The sequence below is a fragment of the Lethenteron reissneri genome, chromosome 43 (genome assembly GCF_015708825.2).
Source record: "Lethenteron reissneri isolate LAM-NWPU_2019-01 chromosome 43, ASM1570882v1, whole genome shotgun sequence".
Classification (NCBI taxonomy): Eukaryota; Metazoa; Chordata; class Hyperoartia; order Petromyzontiformes; family Petromyzontidae; genus Lethenteron; species Lethenteron reissneri.
In genome coordinates this window covers 4,686,517-4,713,069 of record NC_083821.1, presented here as the reverse complement: position 1 = coordinate 4,713,069, position 26,553 = coordinate 4,686,517, and the positions used below count along the sequence as shown (strand labels likewise).

At 47.1% G+C, this 26,553-nt stretch overlaps 1 protein-coding gene across 1 annotated transcript in view; it reads left to right on the top strand.

Moving 5' to 3' along the window:
• LOC133353266 (mucin-2-like) overlaps positions 1–26,553 on the top strand; it is a 59,494-nt gene that overhangs the window by 10,761 nt on the left and 22,180 nt on the right. Inside the window, exons 6-9 of the mRNA XM_061569368.1 lie at positions 2,138–2,258; positions 5,006–5,088; positions 5,937–6,076; positions 9,038–10,858. Of these exons, the coding sequence (XP_061425352.1) occupies positions 2,138–2,258; positions 5,006–5,088; positions 5,937–6,076; positions 9,038–10,858 (2,165 nt within the window). The remainder of the gene's footprint in view (positions 1–2,137; positions 2,259–5,005; positions 5,089–5,936; positions 6,077–9,037; positions 10,859–26,553) is intronic.

Sequence of the window (26,553 nt, the reverse complement as noted above, 5' to 3'; positions counted from 1 at the left end):
AAGCCTACATTTTAATTCCTTTTGTAGTGTGGTCCGCATCGGCACTGGGGGAGACAAAGGGAGCGTAGGCGCGCGTGTTGCTGGCCTCAATTGGTACTCACTGACAGCACTTGCCACTGTACATCCTATGAGGCTTTAGAGAGGTCTCTGTTAATGTTGCTGAAACTCATTGCTGACAAATAACACGGAAGCGTGTGGGATGCCGCCTTGCGATCCAGAGGTCGCCGGTTCGATTTGACCTCCCGGCTTAGCAGCTGAGACAACGTGGGGCAAGTTTCTTAAATCCCCCCACGGCGCCTATCGACCCAGCAGTACACGCGGGCACACCGCAGTTTGCCGATCGGCAGGCTGCGTACGATAGAGTCGTCTTCCTTCGCGTGGATTAATAGCAGCAGATTCAAGGTGTAATTTTAGATTTGTTATCCAATCAATTGTCTGTTCAGAAGCAGGGTGGATCTCGTCCGTTCCTCCGTTAAAGAAGGCTGCGCAGTGTTTACGATGCGGCGGTCAATGGTTTGGTATTTGTTGACCCACCACTCGCAGGCCTGCCGAATCTTTAATGGCGCCGTCTGTGCATCAGGTGGCCGCATCGGCCACGTGGCCCGGTCCCGATTCGGTTGGTGGTCGATCATTGGCGGCGTGGAAGGATGAAACCCAGGAGGTTCGATGGTAGGGTCCTGTATGAGATATTTAATTTTGACGTCGGCCACAGTCCGATGGAGTAAAGTGTGGGTTACTGTCATGTCTTCCAAGACGTCGGACCAGCGTGGAAGAAGTGGCTAAAATCACTCTCTGTAGAGCGCCTGTCCAGAGCTCCCTCTAGTGGAGGCCCCTTCGACCCGGCAGTGATGCAAGCGAGCGATTGCAGGGCCGCGCCTCTGTCCTCTTTACATTGGCGTTGAAATGCGGAATGCATGAGTGCTGCCTGGCAGGCGTGGAATTCGTGCTCGCAAATGTAGCTCAAGAAATTAAATGTGGGATACCACGGTGGCGAGGTGTTAACTAGCTCACCTGGTATACAGGAGGACGTGGGTTCGATCTCGACCCTGCCGTCTGTATATTCGGAGTTTGGATGTTCTCTCTGTGGTCGCGTGGATTTTTCTCCGGGTCCTTCGTTTTTTTTCTTCCGATTTTGGCCGTTATACCTTTCCACATCATAAGCCACTTTTTGAGCTATCATTTGTGGCCAGGTCGCTTCTGAACACGAGCTCTATAGTTCAGTGGGCCTTATCTGGTAGAATTAAAAATATTTTTTTTATAGTTTAGCTCGCAATGTGCAAAGCGCAGCCTTGACACGTAGACTCACTGAGCGTGGCTGACTGACTGTTGCTGCGTGTGGGAGTAGAGTGATTTTGAAGTGGACTGTTTTGCGGATGTTTAAAAGGGGTGGCTTTTGAGTCATTTGAGAGCCTCGGGTATGAGAAATATTCTTTGCAACACAAGCCGTGAAATTCCATGTTTTCTGTTTGAAATGATCCATCATGTTCTTTACCATGCTCAAAGCACTTTGCATGCTTTTATTTCAACATCTTTCGTCGCATTTTTCAGGTCTCTGTTTCAACACCAGCGCTCCATTGTGTCACTTGACATCTGCATTTGTCCAGGCAGTTGTGGTGCACTCCCTATAACCTAGCATTTCAGAGGTTGGGTTCGTGGATCACATAAGGATTGCAGATAAGTGGCCAGGTCCCAGTAAACGTGGACCAACATTGCCCCAACGTTCGGCCAACGTGGGCCCAATGGTTCCAATCGCATGCTAACTTTCACCCAACGTTTGCATGCTTACCGGGGTGGCTCGGCGCTTCGGAGCACTGGGTGGCACGCACTGCTGAGATCCTCCTGGATTTGAATCTGGGCGGCCGCCTGCGACTAAACCGCTCTCTCAACTGCAGTGAGTCGATGGTCTCAGCTCGATAATAAATTATCGCAAACACAACGGACACGGAGAGAGAAAAAAAACAACGTCTAATTAAATATTTGTTGGTCGCCAAATCGACCTCCTTCTTCAGGCTCTCGAACGTAAACACTTCCCGTTTGACTGACACGCCACGAACGATCCTCATGCAGGGATGGAGAAGTGCGTCCTGTTGGTGCAGATAAAGAGGCGCAGCGTTCACCTTTCCCCGGCCTGCTGCAGGTGGCCTGGACGAATGGCTCGCAAGGGGCTTCACCCACGCGGCTCTGCACAGAGGGGGAACTCGCGCGGGCGACGGGAATAGGACGCGACCCACTCTGCTCATGTGCGCTCACTGCACCAGGTACGCGCAGCAGGACCCGCCGATGCAAATGGCAAACAACACCGTGATGAACACCGCCAGCACGACAACAACAACAACACACCGCGTTTCCGCTCCTCTAGATTGAAATGATCACGATTTGCATGATTTAGACCCACCGCTTAAAAGCCAGCCAGGCTGTTAAACCTGCGTAGCTATATCCGTGATGTATATATGATGCTAAATGTCATCATGGCATCGTGAGTTAGGGGTGAGTTTCTACCCAAATGATCATTGAGAGGCTGCTCATTTTCAGTTTACAGCGCAGAGCCAGTATTGAAAATTCCACGTTTGTATGGTTGGGGCAAGTCTACCCATACAACAACCAATGTTGACTTCCTCATGATGTATGTATTAAAAAAAAGAAAATTGGCCAGGCAGATATAATGGGTTGAGTCAATCGCCCTCAACCAGGACTCGAACTCAGAACCTCTCCGATTGGCAGCCACTCGAGCGATGAACCATCCCGGGCCAGATGTACGATGGCAATTTCAGCTGATGTCAAAAAAAAAATGAACGCGACCGTTCATGTTCACGCTCCCTCATGTGAATTTCTGCTCCTCAAGTTGACGCCGCTTGAAACATTTCAGCGATTCGTCGCGTTCGAAATGGCGGCGTGCAACTGTAAAAATAATGGGGGAGGGAGAACGGCAGAAGGATGAAATTTAGAATACTTTTCATCGGTATCACTATTTGGCACCTTTATTATAAATAAATATAAGTGTTGATTGAATAATGAGGAATGATGTATGCTGCTGTCAGATTTCCTAACTTTCCTCAAACCGATACATCTTGCCCGTGGTCATAATCACAAGGATCCATGAAGCTATTTTTTTTTTGCGAGTGCAAAGCTGTTACGAGGGAAGCTTCCCCCTTCCCCTGACGACCCCCCCCCCCCCCACTCTCCGTCCAAACCCCCGTGCCTCCATTTCTCCGTTAGCTCAAGGCCATATTTGATGGTACGCTTCATACACTGAAATCGTTATTTATGTTGCAGCATATTATTTATTTCTCTTATTCCCCAGGTCTCATGAATAATTCACGCCACAATCTGCTTTTTTTTCTAGTTTTCTGCCCATCGCACCTAAAAATGAGGCTCCTGGGCAAGTGAATTGTGGGGAAGGGGGAGGGATATTCGCTGCTGCTAAGCATGCACTGCGCCCAAGGTCTTGAACGTATATTGTTCCCCAACAAATGCTTTACAATGCGGCATCTGAGCCCGTAGGCCGACCAACACAAAGGGAGACAATACACCTCCAGAACACAATTATCTATTCACACAAAAAAAAAACATCTTATTTTTTACACGTTCCATCGACCGCACGACTTTCTGGCCGTGAATTATTTCAACAGCATCGGTTTTATACAAGCAAACTCTCGACCAGTTTCGACGTTCAGCATCTCATCAGCAGTCAGGCTTGCCAGATGTTTATAGGTAACGGCCCTCTCTCTTAGACATTGCACCACTTCTGCATCACCGCTCTTCTCTGCGTGAAAGCTCCGATAATAGGAAGAATCGGCGTGAAGATAGCTTCATCGCCATCAGCCATGGTCAATCCACTGCTGGATGAAGGCCTCTCCAAGATGCCGCCACCTCTCACGATCCTGTGATGGAGTCCAACTTCATCCCAGTTTATTTCTGCCCATCCCTCTTGCAGTTTCAACCAGGTTCGATTCACCCCCAGACAGAGTCCGCGTGTGTCGTCCGTAGCGATTGTAAAGCCCAAAGGGCGCCCTGTTCGTTCCCAGTAAATCTTAGCGCCACCTGCTCCTTCACTGTACCAACCGACGCCATGGCTGATGGATGCAGAGCCACTGGAGAACAGAGAGCCATGGTTTAGGTGCGTGAGTCATAGCGGGGGTTGGGGGGGTTGACCATACTTGACCACGCTGGTCAGTACTGGACGGTGAAAAGAGCACATTTTACGTCATCTTTCGCTGGGGACTTGACTTGGGCAGGGTTGCCTCTATTCAGCACAACTACTCAGGTCTTCGTGGCACTGAAGATTCTACACCCTAGGAAGGCAGTGCTCCACCTTAGAATGATGTAAGTTGACACTGATCAGTTTGGGTTTGCAGATGAGAGGAAGCATAGATAGGAGGAGTTTTACTTTGTAATGACAAGGTCACAGGAAATTTGAGGGATTTTTTTTGCACGAGACTCCAGGATCGTCCGCTGGTTCCAGTAGCTCCTGATTAACGCCATCATTTAATTGGTTTCGTTAAAATGACATTCAAAATGAATCTGTTTTAATGACAGGTGAACGCAGGCAGGAGGGATGCATGTAACAGATGGGTAAGTGAAGGGCCCCCGTCATCTTGATGATTATTTAAATATGCTAATGATGCCTATGATGGGTGAGCAATTAAAATATTAACATTGCTTTCCGTTGCAAACAGGTGGCCGTAATTGAGCTGCATCCTATTCCTATTCGACCGTAATTAATGAATCACCCGCTCATGTCACCTGCGAGTCTGGATTCGAAAATTTCGGAGCAAGAAACCGGCATGCGCGCGTGACCGACCCTTTTTCCGAATAACGTCACGTGGATGATTCAACCTCCACCGTGAACTAGACAGCGCGTAGTACTTCTGCGGTTTGCGCACGCCACGGTATTAACCGGGGTGGCCGTGGTGCCTCGAACCGCACACTGTTGAAAATGAGCGGGAAGCGATCGGCTACTCATCCATGTCGCACCCCCCCCCTCCCGTGGTGTGGCCCTCCGCAGGTTTCTTGAAGACGGTGACCAGTCGACACCCAGCACCCCTTCCATCTCTCCTCCTCCTTCCTCTGCCACCGTCAGCAACACACGTGAGTCGACGCGGCTTCCCTGCCGCCCCAGTGGTGAGCCGCGGCTCCTGTTCCGGCAGGCGGTGGGCCGTAGATTCCGGTTCAGGTTTTTCAGTCGACTGCGGTTGCCACCAGCTCTTTTTCACAGATGTCCAGACATGGGCGGGCCTGTCAACCGTCGCCTACGGCTTCCCGCGAGAACGTGTCTTGATGGTAGCCCCAGCACCCACTGGTGCAACATCTTCTACTGCACCTGCGCACGTCACCTGCAATTTAATAAACCCGCGGCGGAGCGTGTTGCCAGCCTGAACTGGAGCCACGACGCGTATCTGAGAGACCTGGATACATGCGGAATGTATTCTTCTCTGATGGTGGTGGAGGGGCGGGTGGTTTTGGTGACGAACCACACTGCCTGCTGAACTAGAACTTGTCGCGTAGCCAAATGTGACTGAAGCTGTGTCATTACGAGGTTCTCCAAAAAGGCTAACCTGCACCTTTTTTTTAGTTAATCGATAAAAATAATTACTGCCATTAAAAGTCATCGATGTCTCGAGTTACCTGGCTGGCTGCTGGCAGGGCTCCTCTCCGCCCTGCACCCTACACTTTTAAGCCACACCACACACGACCTGTCAATCAACTGTGGCACATCGATGCATACTAGTGGTTGGACAGTGATGTGGGGGGGACCCGTTGTTTCAACTCCCATGCCGGGAGATTTGAGCCGCTGACCTCTGGATTGCAAGTCCAGTGTGCCAACAATTTTTCCTCCGCCCGTCTGTTTTTCCCCGTCCCTCCGTTCGTCTGTGCCCATCCGCCCATTCCTATTTCCATGTTTCAATGCACCTGTCCGTCTGTTGTGGTCGATTCAGTCAGCAGGCTGTTCAGGATCGATGACAAGGAGAGAGGTGACCATGGCAACGGTGATGATGATGATGGTGACACTATTGTGGAGGATTTAGCGAACGAGTCAAGCGATGACTTTGAAAGTGCATCTCAAGTCACCGGCCCGGTGAGTTACGCTGGCCGATTATGTTCATATTAGTCTGATTAGTAAAGCACAGGCCCGTGAAAATCCTGGACTTAAAGAGTGTCGGTGGAATCAGCCGTGTGAATTACGTGCATGTATATCACTCAATCCGAGTTCTGTAACGTGCCGCCATATGCGACAAAAGGCTGAGATTGAAGCGCGGATGGTACTGAGAAAGTTACAATCAACTTGAGTGGAAGACAAAACCATTGTTTTTAGCCCAGTGTTAAAAGCAGAGATTGTCGCGACTGAAGCCGACTTCAGTTGGCGGACCGTTTCAGACTACCGCGGGTGCAGATGGGGAGCTCCGTTCTGATGTCCGAAGCTGAGTGGATTTCATACACAGCAGGTCCATATACTAGATGAGCGTATATTTCGTGATGGTCCACGTGAGTGGATGGTATTGCCCAGGTAAGTTGGTTGAGCGGTTGTTGCATTGTATTAAGAAGCCGTGGAAGACGGCGAATCGAGTACAAAAGCCATTTGAACAATTGGATGTAAATGGCAGTAACTAATGCGAAGTTCTTGAGTAATATGGTTATACCTTAATGGAGGAAATGTCACGATCGCTGATGTCTTTGAGAAGAAACATGGCACACAGAGAGAGAGAGTGAGATAGTACTAATAACAAGTATAACCCGTAAAAACAAAGTTTTTCACTATAAATCCTTTATATGTGTGGCGGCTAGGGTCCTCTCGTCCTCTGGCTTAAGATGGCTGCCACCTATGGGTCAGATGATTGTCTGCCAGTATTAAGCAATTGGTAATTAAATATTTAATTTGTTTTCCCTAAACAGTGTATAATTTTGGGAAAAAATTTTCACGAACATTAATTGTCTCGCACAACGAGTCTGTGTGCAAAACGTCAGCTCGATTGGATCACGGGAAGTGGGTTAAAAAACGACCGAAAGATTTGCACGGTCGTAAGCAAGCAAGCACGCAAGCAAGCAAGCAAGCGGACTTAATATAAAGGATTTAAAAATATCCAGCCATTTGTAAATCCACTTCTGGATGAAAGCCTCCCCACGTCATGTCGATCACGGGAACGTTTTGACCGTATTTTGCTGCAATGCTCAGCGTAGGTCGGTAAAGGGAACGGCTCAGGACAGGTTCAGATATCGCTCAGCATTTTCATTGTTAGCTGTTGCCGTTAATTGGTCTTAGGCTCCTGGGTTTGCGGCGCTGTGTGCAAACCGTTTTGGCGCCACTCGATCCCCTGGATCTATACATTACATAACCATCAACGCAAACATTCAACGATTAATGAATTCACTAAAAGGTATTTCTTTGTTCATGACACAGGCATAAAATCGTGCATGTAAGAATATTGTTTACAATTCATTCAAAAGCTGTACAAAGGGCACCGTTAGGCGAATTGATGAGTGTGACAAGGCAGGGCATACATGAGCCATATAAAGGAGATGCAAAAAATAAGACAAAAATAATAAATTCTTGCATTTAATGAGAACACTGAATTGTTACCATCCATCAATTCGCAACAGGCTTGAAATTGTAAAATGCGTGGGATCGATAAAAAAGATACACATCGAGCTTCCCGTACGTGGGGCGTACGCCGTAAATGAGGCATTCCAATCGCTAAATAAAGCATTGTCGTTAGCCTCGGGGTGAACGAGAGAAAAGCATCACTTCCTCTGTCGCTCTGCCGTGGCCTTGGGAGTCTCGGAGCCGAGCCCCCCGCTTGACATCCCATCTGCGCCACATCCGACGTTCGCCCGGGCTCTCACGGCCGTCTTGACCACAGAGATCCCCACCCTGCCATTCACCCCCCACCACATGATCCCTATCCGCCCCCCACCCCGTACTCCTCCCCCCACCCTCCCCCTCACGGTTTCCACTTTCCCCCATGAAGTTCTCACCAAAGTCGTGAATGGCCACATTGTGGAAGCGAGGGCTTTGAAGTCCCCTCCACACGACGCCAGTCCTGCCCTGTAACAGAACGTCATGGGATCTGCGGAAATGAGCGCTGGAAGCACACATGCTCCTGTTTTCTATATATATGGGATTGTTTTTTCTCTCTCTCTCTTGCTGTATGCCCCCTTCCTATCACATCACTCCACGCCCCCTCCTGATTCTGTTTTGTTTCAATTATTGTTCTGTATTTTCCGCAAACAGTGCCTGCATTTCTGATTAAAACTCGGTAGTTACACTCGGGCAGAAACGATTTAAGAAATGGATAAGTCGCTCAAAGGGATGCATCTGAGTTGCGCAGCAGTAAGACGCTGGGGTGAGAGGTCACACGATGGGGGCAGCACCTTTTGGGCAAGTCACATGTATTGGCTTGGGAGCTGTGGAATAATATTTCGTCAGGAGTGTTTTCATGCCTCAGAAACAAAGTCATCGGGGGCTAGAGCACGTCAAATGTGGTAATGTTTTTGCCTGGAACCGCCGTGCCGTGGAGATGGAACCCAGAGCCTTCACTCGCCCAGTGCAGTGACTCAACTCGTCTTGTCAGGAACCTATTGAAACACTTTGACCTTGATGTGGCAAAGACGGTTCGGCAGCTGGCACTTCAGCGACCACGTTTCATTCTGTTATAACGTATATAGCCACCGATTCCACTCTCGACTAAAACCAGGATATATTTCTCAGTCAACATTAGGTCTTTCAGAACATATGTATGTTGAACTTCTTCCGTGCTGTAAGTAGCCAACTGTGTTAATCGGAGGTACTGTAATAGAGTGCAACACAATCTCACCAGAACTTGGTACGAAACATTTTTTTCCACGATACACAGATTCCAATTCCTGCAGTGCCCAGGTTAAACCCAAACGGGTGGCAACCCTACCCCACCTCATTCATAATGGACTTATACACATATGTCATATGTTTAGCCTCATAAATCCACGGTGCTTAATCCACAATCTATTCTGAAGCTTCCGAAGGTCAATATTAATTCACATGATTGTCTCGCCTCCTTTGCAGAGACATCCCATCTGGGATACAGAGGGAGACACTTCTCGCGTCACCGACCACTCCGCCAGAGCTCCACGTTTCACCACCGATGTACAAACCGAACCGTGGGCCACTCGTGTCAGTGATACCATCACCATGCAGACACAGCAAGTCCTCCATAGCCCCCTGCCAGGTCCTGAGTGGGAAGGCGTCTCCAGATCACGGCCCGCGTCATCTCCTGGCAGCCCCATGGTGAAGGGCGACCTTCCCAGGGCCGAGCACGTCAAGGCAAAGTCGCTTTGCGGGGAAGATCGACGGGACTTTGATGGAGGACGGTCACGGAAAGGGTTGCACGGCAGTCCAGCTAGGCCCACACAGTTATCAGCAGGTCGTGGTGCAGGAGCCAGAAATGAGATGCCATTCCTGGAGATTAAGAAGCTTTTCCCGGAGCCAAGAAACAAAACTTCCAGTGCGTCTTCAAATAAAACACGGAGAAACAAGCCTCGGAGTTTTGCAAATGAACCGAATAAAAATCCGTTGAGTGCCACTGGGAACGTATCTGCTAGTGCTAAATATTTGATTAGGCCTCTCTCTCCTAGCAACTGCAGTGATTTGTTTGAGCAGCTTAGTAAGCATAGCAGTAGACCCCAGAGTAGAATATCCCAGACTTCCAGAAACCAAAGCAGCAGACCACACACCCCAACAAAACATAGTGAGACGTTCCACCAGCCCATTAACGACAACAGTAGACCTAATACCCCCGCTTATGAATGTGGTACATCACAACAATCGAGAATTAGAGGCAGCAGGCCACCCACCCCTGTTAATCAGAATGAGTCATCCCAAGAATTGACTAGCAATACGTTTTGGTCATCAACTCCCATTAGTCAGAGTGAGCCCATCCACCAGTCTGTGATCCATTCAAGTAGTCCACAAACCCCCAACAGTCACAGGGAAACATCTCCACAATCCCAGATTTTAGGGTGCATGCCAGACACCCATCCGAGTGATACTGAGACATTCCAAAGGCCAAATACCAAAACAAGTAGACCACAGACCCCCATCAGTCAGAGTGGAGGGTCCAAACAGCCGAGCGGCAATCCTAGTAGGCCTCAATCGCCTAACATTAGGAGTGAGGCATTTCAGCAGATTGGCCGCAGCAATAGTAGGCCCCAGACTCCTATCAGTGGTGTTTTACCATCTCAAGACACTATGAATACTGCAAGTAGCAGACCCCAGTCTCCTGCTAATAACAGTAAGCTATCCCAATGTCCAGTTGGAAGGCTGAGTAAGCCTCAAACTCCTAGTAATGAGCGTGAGGCATTTAAACATTCTGATATCGACAGAAGTTCGCCACAAGCACCTATCAATGATCATGAAACGCAACAGCAGACTAGAAATATGACAGACGGCAGTCCTGCCACTTATGATAATCAGAGTGTACTGCCCCATCATCCCATTGGTAAGTCTAGTAGGCCTCAAACTCCGAATAGTGGCAGTGAGACGTTTCAGAAGCCTGGTACCAATAGAAGTCGACCACACACTCCTACCAGTAGTTGTCCAACATCTCACCAAACTAGAACCTCCACAAGCAGTCGACCTGCCACCCCTAGTAATCAAATTGGATTGTCCCATCATCCCAGTGGCATCTCTAGTCGGCCTCAAACCCCTGGAAGTGTCCGAGGATTGTCACACGAGTCAAGAGACAGAGGAGACGATGCCGTGGTGACCCCAACTCGAGACGGCAGAGCGGAGAGCAAGGGACATCCTGGCCCAGCGTTCGAGGAGCAGAGAGATTCAGCGCGAGACCAGAGCCACCTGGAGCTCGACAACACAGAGGCCTCAATGCAGGTGCGCACATGCACCCACATAGTTCATCCTGCGTGTGTGTGTGAAGTGATAGGTTTGCTCACTTCACTCGAATACAGCAATCACGGTTGGTTTTGTACGGTGCAAATGAAGTTCAACATGCATACAAGCATTTCATGTCAATGCCAAGTGGTATCTGAACTTGTCCTGGATGTCTTCCAGGTTTATTCAGCCATAAAGGTGGATCCGATATAAATGTGTAAATATTAGCATAAGGGAAATTAAGGGTGTAGTGCCATGACACTTCTTTGCAAGCCCTGCTTGCCTTAATAGATGCTCACCAAGAGCATTGGGACCCTTAGGCAATTAGGATGTATGAGAGGGATCTTTGTGTGTGGAGAAGGGGTGTCGTTGTTAGCACGATGCACCGTAATATCAGCTTCAAATTCATGCATTTTAAAAGCCTGGTGTGATCTATCAACCCTGGATTACAGGCGTTTATCGCCGCTCATATATTAAACTCATCCAAGGGGAAGTGCCCGTGCCTTGATTGGCATAAAACTGCTACTATCAGGTAATTAAGCTGAGCAGTTCCTTCACTCCGAACTGATTGAAAAGCACCTTTGCTCTGCCCCCTCGGTGCAATCAGGTCCCTCACGAAGAGAAACTCCCACTGACAATTTCCCTGCCAGGAGCCGGCTATTAATTAAATGAGTTGTCTGGGCTTGAACTGTGAAGTGATGTTTTGCGAGTTTGTCGCATTTTCCTTGCCTAACGTTGAGGAAGATGCATCACCCATGGCTCAAAGTAATGTATTTGCTCATTTTAACACACTATGTTTTCACGGCTGTTATTTAATCACAATATCGAAATGTACCGCTTTTTTGTATCTTACAATAACCATTTTTCTAGGGATAAATGGACAACTGCGGTTGTGTACGGGCTAATATTAGAATGCAGATATTAGGTTTTTTGTCGATTTGGCATTGATTTTTTCTTTACGGTGAAACGATGGGGATGTGTTTCATCTTCATTTCTCCTGCACGTTTCGGAGCGAGTTTCACAGTCCACGCGTGGCTGATGTCGTGCAAAGGGGAGCATCCGATGTGCCACTGCGCAAGGTTAACAATCACAGTAGCCAACAATCACGGGAAAGTTTTCGCATTGCTGCCCTACTTGGAGCGCAGTGCGCTAACCACCGCACGTCCACCCACCTCCCGCCCCTGCCCCCCCCTACACACACACATCCATGCATGCATCTGCACACACATTCAAAGATTCCTCATGTAGCCTCATATAATACGTCCCAGGGTGGTAGAGGTGGTGGGGGTGGGGGGTGGAAGCACAGAGCTATGAACCCAGCAAAGTGATTTGGCCACGGCTATAGTCAGCCAGTGGCAAGTGCTATTTGAAACAACCTTCACTAACTCTCACGGTGAAGTATCGATAAGCGGCTCCTTCGACAGACGCGGCGTCGGGAGTGTCTTCAACCAGCAGCGGATTGACAATGGGTTGTAAATTGCTTTCGTAAGTGTTCATTATTTCCAAAATGGAAAGCGGCTCTTCGCTATCTACGCTTTGAACGTTGATCTCGACATTGCCGTTATCTATGCGTGCGGTCTCAGCAGCCGTTATCGCTGTCTTTGATCCTAACGTTTAATCTTGAGCGATGCAGATTTTAATTTATCGCCCTTCGTCGAGTCGCTGCTGCCTCTGGTTGTTGTGTGTACGTGCAGAGCGGGGGGGCCCACTGGTCCCATGCATCGCTCAAGTGGCGAGATGGGAAGAGGCGAGCCGTCAACGCTATTGGGCGAAATAAAATCGGCTCATTGGCGAGACTGTGCATGCACCATAAGTAAAATATAAACGCAGAATTTTAAAAAATACGATCAAATGCAAAAAGCATTGCGTGTGTGCGTGTGTGTGAAAATCCCCTGTCCCCCCACACACACAACACTTGAAAAACGCGCTCCCTTTATATATATATAAAATTTACTTCTAATTAAGTGCTTCAAAGTCAGCGGTGAATGGAGCTCAGCATGGGCCTGCGATTGATTGACGAGTATGTAGCAGCTTGCAGGGTGGCAGCCACCGTAAAGTCGGAGAAATCAATTTGTCGTTAACGGCCGAAGGATGCTGCACATCAAACTCACGTGGGCTCTCTCTCCAAAGTCCTGACGTTTTAATGAAGCACACGATCGCACGAGAGAAAATTATGGCGGTAGTAATTACATGGGCGCGATGGGGTGGGGATGTGGGTTGCTGGGCATGTGGGTTGCTTCGAGACGGAGACTGTTTTGCATCTGTGCACTGTGTGCGTTCGTCCGCGTCGCGTCTGATAGGGCCCTCTCCTACGCCAATTTTAACAGGTGGCATCTCCGCAGGTTGGCTTCGGTAAATAAGACAGCACACAGCTGGGGTGTTGTTGTCCATGCGTGACAGTGCAACTCTGCAGTGTCTTTAATACAACAACAACAACAAACAATCCGTAGATTTCTTTTTTTTTCCAAGAATACAATGTAAGTACCTCGATGAGGTATATGGAAAACTTGTCAGCAGCAGTAGCAGCAACCATGGTCAATCCACTGCTGGATGAAGGCTCCCACAACGCCGCCGCCATCTCTCTGACGATCCTCCAATGTAATAATTCTGATATCATTGCTCCATCTCCTCCGCAGACGTAAATGTGATATATATTTTTGTTTTATTTTTCCGGTATATAAAACCGTCATGTTTTTATTACTGGTATTCATACCCAGTTGCATATCGCCCCACTCTAACCAGTGGGTGTGATGGTATGTTTTCATGTTTGATGGCATACATGTTTAAACAGCTTACGTGTTCAAATTTGTCGACATTAGTCTAGGCCAGGGGTCAGGAACCTTTTTGACTGGGAGAGCCATAAAAGCCAAATATTTCTAAATATATTTCATTGAGAGCCATATAGTATTTTTAACGTATAATAAATTAAATATGTATTACTTTTAATGCGACTTCTGGTGCTGCATGGTTTTGCTGATGGCCTTGTAGTCTGGTTCATACGTGGTGAGGTTGAGCTTCATGCAGGCGTGAACCGTGAAATTTATCTTCAAAACTAATTTCTGTTTACTTTAAAACGACACAGTATTATTAAGTAATATCACAAGTATTTTAAAATCAGTTCCAAACTGATTTTTTTTTCAACTCAAAATTGTCTGGGAGCCATATGCCGTCACTGGAAGAGCCATATATGGCTCGCGAGCCATAGGTTCCCGACCGCTGGTCTAGGCCAAGGTACAAAAGGTCATCACGACCAATAACATTGATGCCACCGCAACTTGCCTTGGCTTTGCCATCCCTCCTTCCTTTCTGCCAGATCCCTGGTCGATGTCACATTTGGCACTCAAGCTCCAATGTCTGCATTTAGAGGCCACAGTATGGCTGGAGGGCTGTATTCGTTCCAGTAAACAAACTAATGAACTATTATTTATGTTACCCGGTTAGACCCACTGAGCTACGTAGCTCTTTTTCGTAAGCGACCTGGACAAAAATTATCGCTCAACGAAGTGGCTCATCACGTGAAAACGTATTGCAGCCGAATACTCTAAAACGCATTTTGAGTCTGAATGTGGAGGGGGAAAAATAACGGAGGACCCGGAGGAAATTCCACGCGACCACGGGGAGAAAACGCAAACTCCAAACACACAGGCGTCAGGGTCGGGATCGATCCCGCGGCCTCCTGCTGCATGCCAGGCGAGGTAGTTGACGTCTCTGTGGACTTTTGTGGCACTTCCATAACCACCGTCTTCTGGCTGTCCGTCTTCTCCGTCATCGCCGGCTCCTGGGTACCATTCCACACCAGACTTGCAATCCAGGGGTGGGCTTTAGATTTAAAGCTTTCGTGACTGCAGGGATTAATATCCTTGGTTCTTTCGGTAAAGTCACGTAGAAGTTTTATTTTTTTATTATTTCCCTTCTACGTGACTTTACCGAAAGAACCAAGAATACAGGGGTGGGCTGTTCGCAATTCGATCTCCCGGTCTGGCAATTGAAACAATGGATGGGGGTGGTGGGGGCATGTTTCGTAAGTACCACTCCTCCAGCCCACCCCCGACCACCGCTATCCACTCAGCAGTGTTAATGGCTTCGCCAAAGGCAGTCGGCTCGGCAGGGTCACGTGGGCTGGGGGCAAAAGTGTGGGTGCTCCTAACCCTCTTCCAAAAACCGCATCTGGTTAACGTGGAAGAGTAGGCCAAATACCCTCTCGGGTTCGCTTCCATCGTGGGGGTCCTTCCGCCAGCAGTGTCGTGAGAAATATATAGCAGCACGGCACCTTTACTTGGAGCGTCATGTATTTTACAGACGACATTGATTCACCAATGATGATGACAATCATGACAGGTGATAACGATGATGATAATAATAATATATGCATTGATTCCTTGCAATGCCTCATTGAGTCTCAATATTGTTTCATGAGAGTCCTGCATTGGAATGTTTGGCATAATCCATTCGCGAAGGTGCGGGGAAAATGGAACATCCAAATTAAGCCCGCGCTTGCAACGGGATAACACTCAAAGCTCTGCGCAGACAGATCCAAGAATCCATTTGGCTCGACTGCCGCCTCCATGCCACCGTGCATCCAAAGCCCCGCAGATCCTGGCGTTCCCAGCCAGTCTCTCCACCGCTGTCCTAAGTGCTTCACGAAGCGCAACTCTCCAAAGGATTCCCAGATCGCACGAGATCGTGGATGTGGGGGGGGGGGGGCATTTCGTGGACGACTGACCACGAGACCAGCGATCGACGCCGCTTGCTTCCACGAGATGCCAGTGTGCGGGGTGGGCTGTTAGGCGGTGGGTGGGTTGGCACCGCTTCGCAAGCATCCTGTCCATTGCTTCAGCTGGCACGTACCAGAGGGCTGGGGGCGGGGGAAATGAAAGGGCAGCGGCGGGCTCCTTTGTTGAGGCGCGGACGTGGCCGACGGATCGAGTCTTTTTTCTTGTCTTGGAGCGATGCGCAAAGTTTCGCGATGCCGCAGTCGGAGGGCTTTGAAGGTCGTAGGGGAACGGGCGGAGCGTGCCGTGCTCGGGTTCCGTTCCGTACGGCGCCGTGCAGGGGTTTGAACAAGAGGAGTTTTTGTTTGTTTCTGTTCATCCATTTATTCATCATGTGTTTCTTTATTTTCGTCACCGCGCTCTGTGTGCACCGCTCCACTTGCACGCACGGTGGAAGCCGATCAAGGGGAGGCTGCGTTGCGTTGTCAACCGTGTTAACGAGTGGTGTTTTATATATTTTTTATTCTATTATTTCCCTTCTACGTGACTTTACCGAAAGAACCAAGAATATGAGTGGTGTCCCGTCAACGTGTGAGCGTCTCGGATGCACCGTTGTCAGCTGTGGCCGCGTGTGTCTGCGTGAATGTGCTCGCGTGTTGTGTTTCGCGTTCATTCGCACCTTTTTAATTACGATCAACGGAGACTCGCTCTCGCTTTGCTGTTAGCCGTCTCAATTGTGGGATTATCGTACGGAAAAAAAATCCCCCCCCCCAAAAAAAAATATATATACCGTAACAACGAGCTAATAGTCAAGAGTGTCGTTTTATTAACCCTGCGCGTTCCGCACCGGCGTTCCACGCAGTTTCAGCCCTTTCAGCGCTTTAACGATAGGCCTTCATCGTGTTTGTAACGGGCGGATAAGATGCCTTGCCGGTCTCGGTTGCGGCAGGGGCTGTGATACACCGAGTAAGACTGTAGGGGCACGATCGTGGCGTTTAGGTTAAACGGTTAATGGCTTGCGTTTCTCCCAAATGAATGCACGGGGTATGGCATTGTAATACTGTCTGCCTATGCTGTTCCCGTGTCTACGTTTTATCATTCATTCTTACCTGATGATGGTTGCTTGTGTTGCAAACAAAACGTCATATTCCATTATTATTTGATTTGATTTTCTACATGACTAATTCCTGCAAGGCGCTCTTCCCCCTCCATCCCAGCTTAAATAGACGCTCCAAGCCTGGGGTGTGTCATTCAGACTCTGTCTTCTCGACAGACCTGTTTTTCACCTGAGGACGGCTGCTTGCGTTGTGGCCGAAACGTCGTGAGAATTATTTCATTATGTTTTATTTTTATTATTTTATTATTTCCATTTTACGTGACTTTACCGAAAGAACCAAGAAGATGAATCCCTGCAGTCACAAAAGCTTTAAATCGAAATTGTATTCCTGCAGTTAGGAAAGCTTCGATTTTGGTGTAGAGTTGATCGGCACACTGCAATAGCGACCTGGGTTCAATTCGAGGGCGCGGATAATGTCGGTGTCAAGTGGTAACGCAACTTCTCCTGGTCCGCCCCAAGGTTGACTCAGCCTTACATGAGTAGCTTGCGTGGAGCATAAACAACGGCGAAGGGGAGGCATTGAATTCTGGGCTGACCACATGGCCAGATGGTATTTGCTCACAACACTTGCCACAACCGTTTATGGTGCAACACAGGGCATATTTGAGTAGTATTTGTTTTTGGTCAATTGTACCGATGTGCAGTTCAATGTTCTAAGATTCCAGAGACCTGCGTTTTGTTTTGGATTATTTGAGGAGCATTGCATCTCTCTTACATTTAAAAGCATCCCCACACTGTCAGATTGTGACATTGGACTCTTGATTAATATGAATGAAAGTGCATTGGAGGCACATCTCACTTGAAACGATTTTTATTGGAAGGTTAAATTAAGTTTTAATCTAAGTACTACTTTTCTCCATCTTGTCCATTAATTATTGTCCAATTAAGCTATCGGCGTCATGAAATTAGGTGTTTATTGCGATATCTGACAGAGCAGGGCAACCCTTACAGTTAGAGAATGGTGCACAGAAGCAGATATCACAGAGGCAGTTCTTTTATGTATGCTGAACTTCTTTCGCGCCGTACGCAGCCAACCGCGCTAACAGTTTGGCTACAAATGACGCCTGATTCACAGGGTAGGGGGCAGCAATTTCCCATGCGCCATGCCACCGCGAGTAATGTTCATCACACGTCAGACGCGAACTGATGTTCTCCGTTCTCAGAGCTGGAAATTGGCAAAAGAATTGCAGCTATATATATTTTAGATTTTTTTAGTTGTCCAGGCATTGGTGACCGGACCGAAACCATCAACGCACTACGATTGGAAATGCAGTTTAATCACATACGGCTGCCGGAAATTGGAACCCGGTATCTCAATGGTACCAGAGCCATCCCGTCAACACTAAGCCACCAGCTCACCTCGACTTTATTCTATATGGGGTGGGGGGGTTTATTAATCGCGAAATATTTTGAATGTCTCCTCCCCCCCTGCTCTGCTGTATGTATGTTGAACTTATTTCGCACCACGCGTAGCCCACCGTGCTAATCGGTGGTGCCGTACTTAATATTAAACATTGTATTGCACGTACTGTATATTTGTTTTGCCTTGCATTGCATCCACATTGTGTTCATTTTTTTGGCTCAGGACCCACTTGAAAAATAAAATTTTTAATCAGTTGGACTCTCACGTGGTTTTTACATTAGAGGTTTGAATTATTATTCCATTCAGCTATACGTGAAATGCCAGCGTTGTATGTTTATTTGTTTGTTTATTATTAATCTATGGGGTAATGCATGCAGTGATGCTTTTCCGTTACAGTTTAATGGCAAATGGGAGCCTGTACTTGGCACGGACCACTTTTTGGTTGCCTCTATTTAAGGAACGAAACAGGTGGACTTCTTCACAAATCTGGCTGTCGCCTGATGAAGCTAGTTGTAATTACTGGCAAAACGTCGTACTCCGATTGTAAATGTTGTGGCTTGGCTCTCCAACACACCGGTGTGCTGTATTAGTGACAAATTGGCAACGTTCTGTTTAGGTGACAAACCTTACTAGTTGGCTGTGTTGAGTGGTGGCGGGTTTAATGACACATTTATATATTTACGTGATCTAACCCAAAAAAAAACTCTTATGGATATTAGAATTACATTGAAGTTTGTGGACCCAAACGCCCTCTTTAAAAGGTATGGATGTGAAGGTGCATAAGAGCTGAGATTATCACAACAAAGATCCCCCGTGTAGCCTGCACAGGCTGTGAGGGCGAGGTCTGTTGGCGAGCACATATCCGGGCTGGAACAGCAAACAATCACATGCTGTGGCCAGCACCCATGCCTGGGCTACACATTTGTCTCCCAAGTGCTCATACTGTATTTACGAACAGCCCCAAGCACTGATAAAAAGGTCGTGCCAACCTAGGGTAGGCCCAGATATTTGCCACCAATGTTGGCCATGAGCGAGAATCGAACTTGGCAGGCCGGGTTTGTAGCACGGTGCGCTCACCTCATACCAAACACAAAGATCCCCCGTATAGCCTAAACAGATTGTTGGGGCAAGTGCTGTTAGCGAGCACCTATGAAGGCCAGCTCGGTACACGAGGAGGTGGGTGGCCAGCACCACGCCCGGCCGACTTTGTCTCCCCAGTAGCGATGTTTACACACCGCACCAGGTATTTACTGAGTCGATCTAGGGGAGGCTCAGGACCAGTTCAGATTATCGTCACCGGCGTTGGCCGTGAGCAGGTATCGAACTCGGGTCGCCGGGTTCGTCGCGCAGTGGCCTAACCGCTGCATCACCGCTCCCCCACATACCCACAGACACGTACGCACCTCGCGCGTAGACTTTGAGTGGCACATTCTATCCGGAGCCTTTTCATTCCCCCGAGTGGTGACTGCAACGGTGACGGGAGTGAATGCACCCCGGCCGTGACATTTACCATCGCACGGGGGTCTCTTCCTCCGAAGGAAGGGCGGCGCTCTTATCACCACAGGTGAAAGCTGCGGGGGTTGGGGTGGGGAGGGCCGCATGAGTGTCTGTCATAGGAGATGCGCGTAAAACCCTTTTCGTTTGAAGCCATGCAGATGTTTTTTTTTCATTTTTAGGGCTCATTACTCCCAACTGCCGTGCGTTTTTTTAGACCATATCCATGACTTCACTTCGCTCTACTTTGAGATATTTTGCTTTTGTAATGTTTTGATCACTCAGGCCCCATGCGGTGGCGAGGTGTTAACTACCTCGCCTGGTCTGCAGGAGGTGGTGGGTCAGTGTCTTCCTGGTCGCAACATTTTCATCCGCTGGAAATTTGAAACGCTTGTTCTTTCCGTTGAACGGGGTCCCATATGTTATATGGAGTGCTGTTGCCGATAGCATCGGTTAATCTGGTAATCGGTGATGCTGCTGATGAGATCCACCCAGCGGTCCAGAATTTGCTCGCTTAAACAACTGCGGCTTGAAAATATTGCTCCGGAAAGCCGATAGGCTGATGGACTCTTTTTATTTGTGTTGACACGGAACCCAGGCTGCTTGTGTTCCCAAGGGTCGCGTTGGCTAGGGCGGTTGTGCAGTGAACGAGTTAAATTCAAGTGTACCTGACAGCATCTTGACAGCTAATGCTGTGTTGGAGTTGTTATCATCCAGCACATCTGGCACCATGCACAGACAATGCTATTAATCGATTTTATTTAATGTTTACTTCCCATGTGAAATGACACACACACACATATATATATAAAAACGCCACTTTAAAAAGGACACTGCACAGTTTTGCAATTATAAATATATAAATATTATGCTCGTACAACTACAGCACCTTATTAGCCAATATTGTTTAGACATAGAGATATTAAATCGGGATGATTTAAATATATATCTAGCGTCGCACTCCATAGGGAAATTAATTACTTGAGTCACCAATGATGGAAATCATATTTCACATATATTTTTTTTAAGTGTGTAGCATAAGTCTGAACCAATGTATATAACATGAAGATATCCAATCAACCTCTGGGCTGTACATTTTTTTGCTGGCGAAGTTTTGTGTATATACAAAATAGAGCAGATTTTATTTTATTTTTATCTCTGACTCGACTCTAGATGCACCAAATTAGCATTTTCCATAGCCCTTATATAACACCATTGGAATACTGTATATGTCAGTCACTCAGTCCTCACAGAACAAGCACGTGATTGGTTCGTGACGTTTGTGATTAAATACGAATTAAGCTATGCGATTCAAAGTATGTTTTTTTACATTTTATCATTTGTGATTTTTTTCCAAATTGAGATGTTAATAACAATGTTAAGCATTGCTATGAATTAAGGTTACTTTTATTCGCTAAATAAGAATGCCATTTGAAGCGTCCTTGAAAGAGCAGTATTCGCAGGTGCTCGGTATTCTTTACGAAGGAAGCCGTTGTTGAACATTCCAAAGTTTAGCTGAGAATATTAACTTTTTTCATCAATGCCTAAATTTGTATGTATATACGTTTAACTTTTGTCGCACCGTACGTAGCCAACCGGTTCTACGAAGTGATCGAGGGGGTAGTCAAAGTAGGCACAACTGTGCGTGTTGATTGATAGGAAGGCTGTGCGCAAGCAACAGAGGTGGTGGGGACAGGGCACGTGCAGTCACTCATTATGCGTTGTCGTTGAGTCATTGTGGGTGACACCGTCCGTAGCGGAATGACATTGTTGTACCTTACCAACTTAACGGTTTCTCTCCAGTCAGTTGATAAAAACCGTCCAGCGGACTCAGTGGCACACAGATTAATTGACGCTCATACTAAGTGCATGTACACTCAATGTCACGTAGATTGGTCACCGTGCTCGATTGTAACTTGCTTTTCCAAGTGCCAGGTTTCAAGCTACAAACCGAATTATAGAACGTATCACCAACTTTGAGTTTGCCATAATTTGAAAAATATATACATTTACGTATTATAAAAAATGCATCTCCACAGAATACGGTAATTGGCGCTCGAATCTGTTGTCCGGTTGCACTTTTCGTTTAGCAATTTACATTTTGGTGGCTTTTCCAGCATACCCCATATTGCGGCGTAGCCATGTCTGGCTTCGAGCTGTGTTTTTGTCCATGCGAAAAAAATCATTAAATATAATTCGTGTTTGATGCTTCTGTACGGTCCTTGGTGACTGGGCGCAGACCATCAACTCGCTGCACCTGAGAACCAAATGTAATGACGCCCGGCTGCCCATATGGGAAACGTCGGTCTGAGCGGTACCATCGTACGGCCCTAACGCAGCATTAGCCCTCTCACCTTCAGGTAGCTTCATTCCTGCATTGTCTAACTACATTGACGCATTTATTTTAGAGCTGCTTTAACACGTAGCCTTCATGACCAATGTTGTCCAGAATGGAGTTTTTTTTTGTTCTCTTGCCATTGCCTGATGACGCTCGTTGTAATTACCGGTGAAACGTCGTACTTCAAATGTACATGTTGTGGGTTTACTGTCCAACACACCGGTGTGCTGAACTAGTAACTCATTGCCACATTTTGTTAACGTGACAAATCTTACTAATTGGCTGTGTCGGGTTGGCGACGGGTTTAACGGCACATTTCTATTTCCGTGATCTAACCCAAAAAAATACCTCTTATGGATTATTTTATAGCCGTTGTCGTTTGCATTTCTTTAAGTTAGATCGCTAATTGTTTATACGAGACAATTGTTGTTTTGTTAATCCCATTCTGCCTTTTCATCGGCTCACTGCTTTTGTGCAACGAGCGTTGTGGGATCAGGTGACTTTGTCGTGATGTCGTGGGCACAGCAGGCGGGCTGCAGCAGCAGCCTCAAGTCAGATTGCGTCTTGTCGAGACGATTATATTGAATTATCGCTCGCGGGCCACCCTCCGTTAGGGCTACCACCTGCCCTGGCTTTTCCCAGGATTGTCCGCTTGTTTCCCAGGCAGCTGTCCTGGGAAATCTGCAAGAATTCCCGAGACATTAAAGTCTGAGTCATTGTCAGTAGTAGTAGTGATAATAATACTGTAATGCCACAACTCAGGACAATGCATTGCTTCCTCCGCTCTTGGGAGATATTCTTCTTCCCATGAGGTGTCCTGGGTTTTTTTGTTTGCACCTTCAGAGGTGGCAATCCGACTCCATCCCCCCCGCCCGCACCTGCCAGCACCGTTGCTGCATTGGCGTTCACACGGCCATGACGGCCCCTTCCTCCCTCTACAGCGAGCGCACGTCACGTGTCGGTGATGGGCACGTGGTGACGCGTGGAACAACCATCACGTCCCTTGCAAGGGTGGCCAGAGACTACGTGAAGAACGTATTAAGAGCATAGTAATTTTGCTTTTAAACATTTACACACATCTTATTGGTTCTTTCGGTCAAGTCACGTAGATGGGAAATAATAAAATAAGAAGACAGCATTCAGACGCTGTCTTTCCGACAGACCTGTTCTTCACCTGAGGACGGCTGCTTGCGTTGTGGCCGAAACGTCGTGAGAATTGTATTTTATTATGTTTTATTATTTTATTATTTCCCTTCTACGTGACTTTACCGAAAGAACCAAGAAGATGAATCCCTGCAGTGACGAAAGCTTTTAGTCGAAATTTACAAACATTTTAACGCAATGAATGTAGACGACTATCTTGAACAGTACATTTGTGGAAATGTCAGTGAGGCTAAGTAAGAAGGTGAATTGTATTTAAACAAATAATAATACGTAAGAATTATGTAAATTCCTCAAGTTAAACGTGATCTGATTGGGGACATACACATGCAGTATGTTATTATTTACAGCTATTAATGACGATGTCGTGAGTAAAAAATATGAAAGTAAACTCAAGCAAAATATCAAAAATGAAGCGTGAAAAGTTTGACTCGAGATAAATATGAGCTAAACAATAGTCACCTCCAAGAAATCTGCATCATAAAATGTTTCAATAATTGCATATTTTATGGTATGATGAAGTTCCACTGCCGAAACACCTCACCCGTTTAACGCGTAGGCTTTCGCGACAAATATCATACAAAATTCAGGTTTTTTTTGTTAGGTTAGATTTCGTAAGACCTCACTTACTACATATTCTTTGAAGGCCACACGGTGTTAGTAACGAATGTTGTTGATTGGTTATACTACGTGTGCTTGTGCACCACTTGCAGCGCAGCAACAGCAACATCACCAGACACATTTTTTGTGTTAATTTCAGGCGACGAAATACACGGACACGTAACATTGTACGTGGGTTCCTGTCAATTCACGAAAAAATGTGTTTAGCTCAAAAATACAACGTCTCAAAATCTCATGAGTTGTTATTCGCCATCCTTGGTAAATTATTAATGATTATCACTTACTCTTAATTGCCCGATGGAGTCATGAGATATTTATCAAGGCAGAACCTTGCCAAGTTAATGACGTCTGCCCACTTGTGTTTCTTTCTTTCTGTTACGTGTCCTTTATTTGTACGGGGCAGTGGGTGGAGGACATTTGAAAGGTCACTGCAGTAAATAATACAGCGGAGGTGTTTATGTAACCAGCCACCAAAATGTTATAAGAAAGTCCTCCGATGCTCATTTGATTCATAGTAGATTCTTCTGCTAGGCCGCGTTAGTGACGATCTGGACAGATTTGTCTCATCAAGACCCTCCACCACCCGACATAGCCAAACAAATACAATTATCACGTGGCGTGCGAGCGTTTAACAAAGTGTCATATGTTGTTTCAGCTCACTCCGTTAAGTTGAAGAAGTGTTCACAATCAAATGTAGCAATTGGATAAGTTACGTTTCACTTGAGACTTCGTCAAACATCATCGAGACAATGTCCAGGATATCATAATGTAAATATCGTGGTCAGTCCGACTTCCTGGATTTTGATCCTGACTTCGTGACATGGCCTCAAACAAAAATCAACCATGAATCAAAATAAAATAGCTGCCAAAACGTACGTGTTCAAATGTTCAATGGCTTGATCGACCAGGTGAGAACCCAGCAGACTTCAAGACACTTTTTCAAGGGGGAACTCGGGTCAATAAGTAAATCCTTGCCTAACGTGCAAAGTTAAAACAAAATAACAGGCAGAGAAAAGGGAAAATCGCGCATAAACGATTTTGAAAACCTAAGTAAAAACAAACTCAAGATTTTAAGCACATTGGAAAATGTCTATTATCCTCAGCCATGATCTATCCACTGCTGGTTGCAGGTCTCCCCCAAGCCGCCGCCATCTCCCACAGTAGTCTCGCGATGCAACAGTCCATCAGAATGTTTATTTAGACTGGAGGAATCCGATGAGCATTGAAGCTCTATTTCGCAGACGTCCATCTAGCTCGACGCGCGACCTCATGTCATTGCTCCATCACCTGCCAAGGTTAGAAGGGTCACGGGCGATCTAGCGATGCCTAAACCGCCTCTGTACAGGTATCAGCCGCTGCAAAGCTAAACCCACGGAAGTGGGCCCTATCTTGACCAGGCCCATAACACGAGCCGCGCCTGTGGGGCACAGCTGGTGATGATGCTTCATCACTTTTCTGCTCCAGTTGCCATCTGCTCAAGGAGGCAAGATGCAGCCGATGATTTAAGGGCCGATACTGACTGCGTGTGGGCCTGTGCCCAAAAATGGCCATCGATAATAATCTGACCATGGTTGCTCTAATGGATACAGGATGGATGAATCTCTGACGTTACAAGGATGTTACGTTCCTAGATGTATAATTGGAGAAGTAATATTTTAAATTTAAATGGAGGAAATACGAACCACCCTCGGATTTGCTGATCACTTAGCCATTGTTTCTAACCAGTGGAAATTAACTTCAGGGGAACATTTGACATGGGGGGAGTGAAAAGAGATCCATTAATTTTAAACTATAATAACGCACGTTGCCAGACGGTTTTGATTTTAAAACGGCCGATTTAGCCCCCGCAAGAAAACATTGCCCGTCAAGCGGTAAATGCTTCACGTCTGCCCACGAGCTGTTGATGTGAATCTTCACGAGGCTGTGAGAGCTATATGTTATTCAATTTTTTTCCCCCCACGGTCCCTAATGGGCGCTATCGATGGGAGGGGATTGAGTTGCCGCTGAGTTTTCATGTTCTTTCAGACGCAAACCTTTCCGGCCGCAGAAAAAAAAGGAAAAAAAAAATCTTCATTTCATTTCTCAGCACGGGGGGCTTTCGGGAGATGATTCAGCTGAAACTCTTTATGGCGGGTTCCTGCCACATCCTTCCGTCAGCTTAACCCATGCGGCTCCCTGATATTTCATGTATTGTTATGATATAATCTACGAATGATTTATTATTTTCAACTGAGTCCATGTGTCACTCTGTCCATGTGCCACTCAGTCTGCCTACCACTCAGTCCATGTGCCACTCAGTCTGCCTACCACTCAGGCCATATGCTACATAGTCCATGTGCCACTCAGTCCATGTGCCACTCAGTCTGCTTACCTCTCAGACTATATGCCACTCACCAAAGATATCTTAGCAAACAATTGTGAGAGAATGCATTTTAGCGGCCGTGTACACAAATCCAATACAGATGCGTTATTTAGTTGCACGTGGTGATGCACACGGCACGGAGTTCATCCCATGTGTGCCGCGCCCTGCAGTGCGAGCATTGCGCTCCGTACCGGGCACCGTGCTCCTCGCCGTCTGTGTGACGCTACCGCACCATCACCCGCGTTGCCTTCACCCCTTTCCGTCTTCTTGTCGTCGTCGTTGTTGTTGCTGTTTTTGAAAGTTATCTAAAAATGTTGGAGTGCATCGCAGGAAAAGCACCAGCTGATTGCCGTTTATCGATCCACTGCTGGATGAGGGTTTCCAAAAACGCTGTCAGTCATGGGGGTTTGTGAGCTCATACTTCGGCGCACGTCGGTGCAGATGAGGCCCAGGACCGAATCAGATTCCATTTCAGAATGAGAATCTTTATTTATCCTGGAGGAATCCGATGAGCTATAAAGCGATTT